The sequence below is a fragment of the Gossypium hirsutum genome, chromosome D13 (assembly GCF_007990345.1).
Source record: "Gossypium hirsutum isolate 1008001.06 chromosome D13, Gossypium_hirsutum_v2.1, whole genome shotgun sequence".
Taxonomy (NCBI): domain Eukaryota; kingdom Viridiplantae; phylum Streptophyta; class Magnoliopsida; order Malvales; family Malvaceae; genus Gossypium; species Gossypium hirsutum.
In genome coordinates, this window is record NC_053449.1 from 52,624,641 (window position 1) to 52,633,781 (window position 9,141).

The 9,141-nt window shown below is 34.1% G+C and overlaps 2 protein-coding genes across 5 annotated transcripts; both read left to right on the forward strand.

Moving 5' to 3' along the window:
• The first annotated feature begins 428 nt into the window (after positions 1–428).
• LOC107918268 (uncharacterized) lies at positions 429–3,433 on the forward strand. 2 transcript variants are annotated; one of them, XM_016847792.2, is made up of 5 exons: positions 429–643; positions 794–963; positions 1,066–1,218; positions 1,866–1,913; positions 2,240–3,433. In XM_016847792.2, exons 2-5 carry the CDS (start codon positions 844–846, stop codon positions 2,858–2,860), a joined length of 942 nt encoding a protein of 313 aa, XP_016703281.1. In that variant the 5' UTR covers positions 429–643; positions 794–843; the 3' UTR covers positions 2,861–3,433. The 2 variants fall into 2 exon arrangements, with proteins under 2 accessions (XP_016703281.1, XP_016703280.1); XM_016847791.2 differs by having other exon boundaries at positions 431–643; positions 827–963.
• Positions 3,434–3,912: 479 nt separating this feature from the next.
• LOC107918290 (axoneme-associated protein mst101(2)) lies at positions 3,913–8,242 on the forward strand. Of its 3 annotated transcripts, none has more exons than XM_041109107.1 (7): positions 3,913–4,133; positions 5,037–5,464; positions 5,556–5,608; positions 5,905–5,942; positions 6,835–7,252; positions 7,457–7,731; positions 7,825–8,242. In XM_041109107.1, the coding sequence occupies exons 1-6, from the start codon at positions 4,117–4,119 to the stop codon at positions 7,688–7,690; spliced, it is 1,188 nt and encodes a 395-aa protein (XP_040965041.1). In that variant the 5' UTR covers positions 3,913–4,116; the 3' UTR covers positions 7,691–7,731; positions 7,825–8,242. The 3 variants fall into 3 exon arrangements, 2 of the variants coding, with proteins under 2 accessions (XP_040965041.1, XP_016703305.2); XR_001690014.2 differs by having other exon boundaries at positions 3,921–4,133; positions 7,457–7,747; XM_016847816.2 differs by having other exon boundaries at positions 3,921–4,133; positions 7,457–8,242.
• The last annotated feature ends 899 nt before the right edge of the window (positions 8,243–9,141 follow it).

Below are 9,141 nucleotides of genomic sequence, written 5' to 3' on the forward strand. Positions count from 1 at the left end.
TAAGAACAAGTTAAGGATATATAATAATATAAATCTTAAATTTATATATAAGTTTTGATTTAATATACAATAATATACATAAATTTTAATTTGATATTATAATGTATAAATATAAAATAATGTTATATTAATAATTGTGTTCATAATTTATAAGAATTTGATCAAATAAAAATTGTCTATATAAAATTATATAAAATTAAAATTAATTTTACATTAAATAATAATTTATGTATAATTTTAAATTAATTCCGTGGGGGAAGGACTTTCCACATAAGAGAGTACGACGACCGACCAACGCACTAACAGACAAGAAAGAGGGTCTAAAACGTTCGATTACTGAGGCTAATCGTGCGATTGAACTACAGTAATGGCCACTACACAGAACTTGAACAAAAAGCAACCACTTTTTCTTTTGTTTTTCTCATCATCATCGATTAATCTAACGGTTTCAATAACTTTTGGGGTTTAATCGAATGGTTCAAGTTCAAACATAAAAAATGTTTCTTTTTTCAAACCTCGACTATTTTGTCATTGAAAATCCTTTAGATTCCTTTGGATGACTTTGTATGCAAGTTGCTGCAGAAAAAAAGAGTAGAGTGTAGAGGAAACTGCTACGCAGCTTGACTTCGGGATTGTGAACCAGGTGAAGCATTCGATTTTACTTGAATCAGATTCTTTTCTTCCTTTATTTATTTTTTATGTTTGTTCTCTCTAAAGATTTTCTGGGCTTATTTTCTCTATTTTTTATCTCATTTTTGTCAACTTGTTAAAAAATCTAAATCCGGGTCTTCAGTATTTTGATCTGCAAAGCAATTGGAACTTTCAGGTAAGTGATCCTTAGTCATGCATTCCCGGGTTTCAAATCATGAGGCTTCAAACAAACAAATAGGTTGTAAAGGGGAGTTACGGAAAATTAAAAAGAAAAAGAACAAGAGTGAAGCTAGAGATCAGCAATTAAAGAAGGTAAAGAAATCTGTTTTGATGATTAGGTTTTTCTCTATCTGTTTTAATTATTTTTAAGCTTTTTGTTGTGCAAAATAATAGTAAAGAACAAATGTTTTGCAGAAAGAATTTGAGAGTTTCACAGTAGAGAATGGTAAATTGGAGGAACTCATCGAATATTTAATTGCTGGTTACCGGCAAGTTCCTGCAACTGATCTTCAGAAACAAGAAATTTCTGTTGATCTATCATATTCTCATCCAAATTTTGATGTCAAGGTAAATTTATCTTAGCTTTATGAGTTGGAAGTTATCATTGTTGCTTTGTATATGGCTATGTCATCTGGATTTGAAATTGAGTGTCGGATATGTGTACATGCTACTACAAAAATGCTCACATTTTAAAATTTTTTGCATATATTTCATATCTAAATATATAAATGTCCAAATGAAAATTTTGATTTAATTATACACATAAAATTACCAATTGAGTCTTAATTCGATTAACATAGTCATTGTTGCCAATACAAGAAAATGTGGGTTTGAGTGTGTTGAAGCGCATTATCCCCCTATTTATATACTTCTAGCAATTTCATATTGACTAACTATATATTTTTGTGTATGCAATAAGTAAATGTAAAAATTGAAATCAGGGAGTTGATATTTGATAACTTTCTCCGAAGCTTTAATCAGAATATGATTAGATGGAGAGTTGAAGGAGAGAAAGTGAAATAAAAAGTACAGAGACTGATGGCAAAAATTGCCCAGCATACATATGAATTTGAGACAATATGTGATAAATTTGAAACTTCCTATTTTATTTTCAAAGGGTCAAAGGGATTAAAATTAAGTAATGCATGTATAAGAATATATATGATTATAGTGGTAAAAATAGGATACTAGAAAGAAGCCGTTCTATTTTGCAGGATGAAGAACAAGGGATGAACTCTGAAGTTCAAGGAAATGTTGAAGAGGTATGGAAATTGCTTCTAAGCTTTGAGAAATCTGGAAAAATTATCATTTCCTTTGAAAGCATCTTTTTTATATGCATAAAATTTTACTCTAAATAATCTTGGAGTTCGTATTGTACATTAATAATATAGATTTTTTAATTTCATGAGCAATGTTAAGAATATATTACATATCCCACTTTCTTAATGAATGTTTTAATATACTCTAACCCTCACTTACCACCATTCTACCAACTCTACTTGAAAAATCTAAATATTTTGACAGTGTATCAGATAATTTTCGATAATCTCTCTGCTTGTGAGATAATATCCCGACTCTTTCTTTCCAGCTGGATGGTATAGAACTTGATGACTTACGGGATGATCTGGTTCCTAAAAAAGTGACAAATCCAGAGAATTCTCTGATTATCGAACCAAACTCCATTGCCGAATTTCTTCTGAAAATTGATGAAGATGTCGCAAGCAATGTGGATTTCTCAGACTACATGATTTGCTTCAATGGGGAGCAAAAAACAATTGGAAGATACAGTTTTCCAATATCTTTGGTCCCTACTGTGGAAAGAATCATGAAGGCTTATGGTGATGTCTCGGCTTCGAGTCTAATGAGCACGAATATTACTGGGAAAATTTATCTGCTTTTCTGTGCAACAATAAAAGAGATGGAAGATCTTGAGCTCCATCAAGTGACCCAGACAAAGATGCTGAAATGGAGGGATGCTATTAAGGATGCTCTCCGCGTCAACTTCAAGGTGGAGTTTGCAATGTCCCATCTGAAGAAAGTTGCTCGAGCTTACTTTGGTGGCATTGGAGAGCAATTGTTGCTGAGCATCAACGAGAAGTTGAATTCCTTGTATAAGGAACGTGCTAAGGCATTGGAGGGTTTCAAGGATTTTCTGGCAAATGCAAAGGACTTTGATGGCCAATCTGTGAGCACTGGTTTATTCCCTTGACTTGTGCTGCACTTCTAGCTATTTTAGGTGTATTGGATCGTTAACTTTTGGCTGCCTTTTTTTTTTTCCTTTTTAATGATTTGTGTGATTAATGGACGGGATTATACACGTGAGAGGTTAAAGGCTCTCATCTGGGAGTCCAATTGGAGGCATCTAATTGCATCAAGAATGTCGTTTTATGCCTAATCCATTCATAAAACGACATTCTTGATGCAATTAGATGCCTCCAATTGGACTCCCAGATGCGAGCCTTTAACCTCTCACGTGTATAAAACGACATTCTTGATTCGGTTTGGTGCCTCTAGTTATGTGAGTCTCAAATGGAGCCAAACTAAAACCTATTTTTGAACCCTAACTTAAAAAACTAAAGTTTTTTAGGTTAAGGGATCAAGAATACGTTTTGTACCGCAGATGAAGTACTCTTGTATTGTATGTTTGGTATTTGCTATATAAACAAAGGCTGTGATATGTAATAATAATATGGTTTTGGAGTTTGCAAAATGTAAGCATTTTGCCCCAATGTAATTAGTAATGGATCCAAGATGTTAATGCATGCTAACTTTCCTTGGAAAACCAATAAATTTTCTGGTCATTATTTTCCATGAAACTTTCTTTTTTGCCAAACAGGAATGAAACTGGATATATATGTATATATATCATTTTCTCTAAAGTTGTAATTTGTTTCCAATAGAAAAGATAGGAGTGGAAGAACAAATAGTTCGATCAAATACTGAGAAGCCCCCATCTATGTTTTAGGTTTCTCCTACAATACTAAAGCTTTTCCACTGGACGATGAGACATGTTTTCATCTTTCCTCCATTATTTTTCAATAATCTATTATTATATTTTATGTGTAAAATATAATATAATTTACGAACCTATGTGTAAACCATGCACGAATTCTCATCGAATTTAATTATAGATAAAAGGTGAAAATATGTTAATGCAAATAATAACTTTTCTTTCTGCTGAATTATTTAAAATATGAATATTTTAAAAATTAATTAATTGGGTGCAATAAATTTAAAAATATATAACTGTTGAATTATTTTGGTATGGTTAAAATCTAAGATGATGATAAAACGACTCGAGAAAAGCAATCCATAACGTCTGGTTATTATTCATCTGCATTTTCGTCCCTTCCAAACTCTACACTGAAGTCTGAAAGAACATTCTTTATTAAAATCCAAAACCCATTTCATAAAATCCGATAACATTGCTCACCATCTTGATTCTGACAAGTTGATCCATCTGAGATGTCATTTTTTCACTTGTAAGTTCCTTTCTCTGTTTACAACAGTTTTAACTTTTCTATAGAAACGAATGAAACTGTATTACATTTCCTGTTGTTTTTAGGCATAATGTAACATTTGAAAAAGGCTTCTCTTTGCAATTCTGGGTTAATTTTTAATTTGGGTTTCGAATGCTATATTGTTGTATTTTTTTTTTGAGTAGCAGTATCCAAATTTGCTCGTCTTATAAGTACCTTTGTCTAACTGGAAATAATTTTTTATAATTCTAATAGCTGAAATTAAACAGTGAAATTATATCTTGAATTGAAAACAAAAGTGAAAATTTCTTACTGTCTTGCATTGGATAGACTAAAACTCTGAATTCTGGTAGTCCTGTTTGCTAAATTCTGCATATCATGATGAATTCCATGAACCTGGTAAATCTCCTACAGTGGTTACAGAGGATAGTTTTTTGACCGACATTCGAAATGTTTTGTTTATTTTAGTTTGATGGTCTGGTCACATTGCCATTTATGGCATTGGCCTGGTAGGAGCATTGTGGTTTTCTCTGTATTGAAATGCGCTAATCATTTTGGCCACTGGACCACTTTGCATTTCCCATGTATTCTTCTTGTTTCATACTGCAGTCATGGAAAAAACTTGTTTGAATGCTTAATTAGGTTGTCAAGTACTTGTTTGAAGGAGAAAACTACATGATTGACATTCTTTGATTGTTGTGAAGTTCTATTATCTTAGAAAAGCTGCGATTGTTCTGCTTGTCTAGTCTATAAAGCATTAATCTTTGTTATGCAAGCATACTCTCATTAACTTATGTTCTTAGGTTATTTACATTTGAAGGAATGTTTTTATATCCTCAAAAACTTGTTTCAGCATCCTGATTGTTCCAAAGTATAACCATATTTGTTTGAGTTTTGACCTATCAGGAGATTGTCTGCTCGACATCCACATTCAAGCAATGTTCCAGACACCCTTTTGTGGCCTATTTCCTCTGTGGTGGATTATATGCATCGCCAACCAAACGTGTTGCTCTCAAATTACCATCAATTTTTTGTGAAGAAAGTATTTTCCTCTTATTCCTGTAGATGTTCATTGAGCCTTCAGCCTGTTAGAGCTTTGCAAAGTTCCATGGGTGCAGAGGAAGGATTCATGTTTTGCAACAGTTGTTGGTCAGATGATAGTATAAAATCAAAACAGATGCAAAACTTGAGTGAGGAGGCTCATGTATATGATTGTTATAGCTCTCAGGAATTTTCCAATGATGAAGACTACAAGGAAGAGCAAAGGAGGAGGAAGATAGGACTGGCAAATAAAGGGAGGGTTCCATGGAACAAAGGCCGGAAGCATAGTGCTGGTAACCTTATTTCTAAAATTTAAATTAATTAATTTGGTTTCAATCTTTATGTGCTTAGTAAATTCGTAGATTTTAATGTTGTATCATGCAGAGACACGTTTACGAATCAAACAAAGAACAATAGAAGCCTTGAATGATCCCAAGGTGAAGTCATATAAGACTGAAGCAGTTTTGGGATATTTTTATTTTTCACATGGATATTATTGAAATAGGGGTAAGCACCCATGATATGTTGAAAAAAAAAAAAGAGTTGTTCTCACTACATCAGCATTCAGCATTATCATTTGCTATATATAGGCATCAAATTCAGTGCAGTTCTAGCAGTAATCATTATTAATAGAGACTAGTTTTTCAACAGGAAGAGAAAATAGGATATATTCTTGTTATTGTTATTGCTGTTATTAATTAAATTGAAAATTTGTCCATCCCTTCATTTCCAGGTTAGGAAGAAGATGGCTGAACATCCCCGCACTCATAGGTAACTTTGTTTTGACAAAACTTAACAAAAATGTCTGCAATGGATTGTATCGTTAAACATCAAACATGGAAATGGTTTCATGCTGTAAGAGATGTATTCAAAAACCCTTAGACCCAAAACTCTAAGCAATAGGTTGAGACCAAAGTAATGTTATGTTGCTATAATTCCCACTGCATACATGCAGGCGAGCTAGATACTCAATGTGTTAAAATTAAAATGGGGCGAGCACTAAGCCTTATATGTGTTAAGATCATCTTATAATATAATAATTGTGCCAAGATACGAGCTTTGGATCATTGTGTCAAGCAGGTACTAGTACCCTGATAGCCAACCATAGCTGGCTATATTATGGGCATGCAGGACCTAGCAGAAAATTCGAAGTTAACTATCAGACTAAAAGGCTGAATGGATTAAAGATTTTCCTGTCAACTCAAGATGGTATTGTCACAGGCTGACATTATGGATGTACATTTATTACAGTCGTATCAGATTCAACTATATATGACTTTCTTTTAGGTGGTCTCTAGTTTTTGATGAATAGCTGTTGCAGTTTGCATTACTTATTAGTGCCATTCAAGGGTAATGCGGTTTCTATCTCAACATAAATGAATAAGTCATGTAATTGATGTGTATGTTTGCGTTATCAACATGGGAAGTTGACATGTAAGTGACAAGATCTGAAAAAAAAAATGTTTTTAGTCACCCTTGGCTGCAGATGCATCCTTTGTTTATTTTTATATTAATTTTCTTAGCCGCTTTCTCGTATTAAGCATCTTGGAATGAGATTTTCATACTTTTAGCATGAATTTGTATGCCATTGAAACAATGTTAATGATTACAATAAATCTCACTTCTAAAGATCATGAAATTGAGGATATTACAACTCCTGCAGTGAGGAAAGCAAGGCAAGAATTGGGTCTTCAGTGAAGCGTGCTTGGGGAAAGCGTTTGAAATGGAAACGGTTAGGGGAGAGATTCTTTCTATCATGGATGAAAAGTATAGCTGAAGCTTCTAGGAAAGGAGGAAGTGACCAAGTGGAGCTAGAATGGGATAGCTATGACAAGATAAAACAAGAAATAGTTCTTGAACAGCTACAGTGGGCTGCAGAGAAGGCCAAGGGAAAAGAGATAGCCAAGGTAAGAGCGGAAAAAGCAAGAGCAGAAAGGATAGCAAGGATTGTTCAAAAGAGAAAAGAGCAGGAAGAGAAAGAGAAAGCAAGAGAACTGAAGAGAAGGATGAAAGAAAAAGCAAGGCAAGATGAGAGTGTGGCAGACTCCCAAGGAATGAAACTCAAGCAGAGATTACAAATGGTAAGAAACCTCAGAAAGATTGCCAGAGAATGCATAAAATTGCCTGCATATGTGCTATGTTCTCATGGTTGTCATTCTATTGAATTAGAGACAATTAGCTTTCGAAGGGCTTGTGTTGATAGAACTAGTATTAGTATGTAATGAGTCACCTATTTCCATGGTTCCTTAACTTATTTTATCTATCATAATAACTTCTATCCTTAGATCCGCAAAAAGAAATCCATAAGCAGTCAAGTCAGTATTAAAGGAGACACATCGCATATCCCAGCTCTGGAGAAATTGAATATAGAGCTTATAAAGAAACAAAAAATGCAGAGTGAAGTTTCACTTGCAGAGCAGATCAAAGCAGCCAAAAGCAGAAGAGCAGAACCAATTTCTGCAAAAATTCTGGCAGTCTCATCGTCCTTTGTTTCATATAATGCAAGACTAAAAGAGTAAGCTCCAAAGATGTTTGTTCCTGTAAACAAAATCAAAGCATGGTATGTCAGGCAGAAGGTGATTTTCCCTTTACTAGCTTGAATTACTCCTTTCACTGATAAGTTTAATCAATGGTTTCATTATCACATTTGCAGAGGAAGTGACTCTCATCCATGAAGAAAATTTTGATCAAAGTGATCATTGACTTGCTTTGTTCCTGCTCTTGCTTTCATATTTTACCAGTTATGTTCGGTCTTTTACTTTTCTGCTCTCCTCACAAGGTAGCCTAGTGGATGCCTTTGCACTTGGAGCTTTTGCCTCTCATCCGATTACCATATTCAGATTCAAACCGGAGAAATCCCTGATGTCTTTTTTTTTTTGAGATATAGAGTTTTGTGTTGCTTCCGCATGATAGTATGAAACTAGTACGTATATCTAAACTCACAGTAAATCCTGTTAGGTATTCTTCAATACGGTTCTACTCTTTTGTGATGTCATTACACAGTAGTTTACAAACACATTCCATTGATTTGTATCATTTTAGTTATCAAATGGTATGTTACGATTTCTGAATTTTTTCCCAAGTTTTACACAGTTATCATATCTACAAATATTGAAGAAATCTGAAAAAAATACTGGGATTCAAGGAATATTTCCAAACATCAAATTGTAAGATGCATGCCCTCATCTCGGTGCAAACAAGTCATTGCAAACTTGGCAAGGTGATAGAAGATTTTGAATGCTCCGTCTCAAGCCAATTTCACATTTCCACGGTCAAAGCTGAAGATGAGATCTCCATAAAAGAAAACGGGATGTTTTCAATTTCCTAAACCCTATAGCTTTTTTTTTACATCAAACTAAGGTTCCATACTAAGTCCATAGGCATCAAATTTCAACAGAGCCTCAATACAAGCTGGGGTTCCCTACAAATACACAAAAGATCCCTACTATGAAAGGTGTTAGAATTTTCCTGTTGAAAGCTGCTCCATAAACGAGCTAATTTGTTCGCACACTGGTTCCCCTCTCTCTATATGTGCTTGAGTGCAATCGAGACAAATTTAGACATTAGTGACTTGCAATCATTAACAAGTGTAGATAAAACAAGATTATTAGCCTCAACATTAGTAATGAACTTAACAACAATAACAACATTACTTTCAACTTCAATACACTCAATATTAAGCTGCAAAGCTAAAGTTAACCTGTCTCTAATCGCCTACAATTCAGCCTCTATACTAGTAGCAACAAGAACTTGTTCGAAAAAATCGCTGACCTATTCACCTTTCTCGTTTCTAATAATGGTACCAGCCCTTACCTTACCTAGGTTACCTATGGAAGAACAATCGGTATTAAGTTTGAAAACACCTGGAGCAAGGGGCATCCAAGAGACATGGAGAGTGTGTGGGAGTGGCTGGCATTTAAGTCTGCCAACAATGGCAAGGTGTACCCACCCGCCTTATTGATAACCTTAT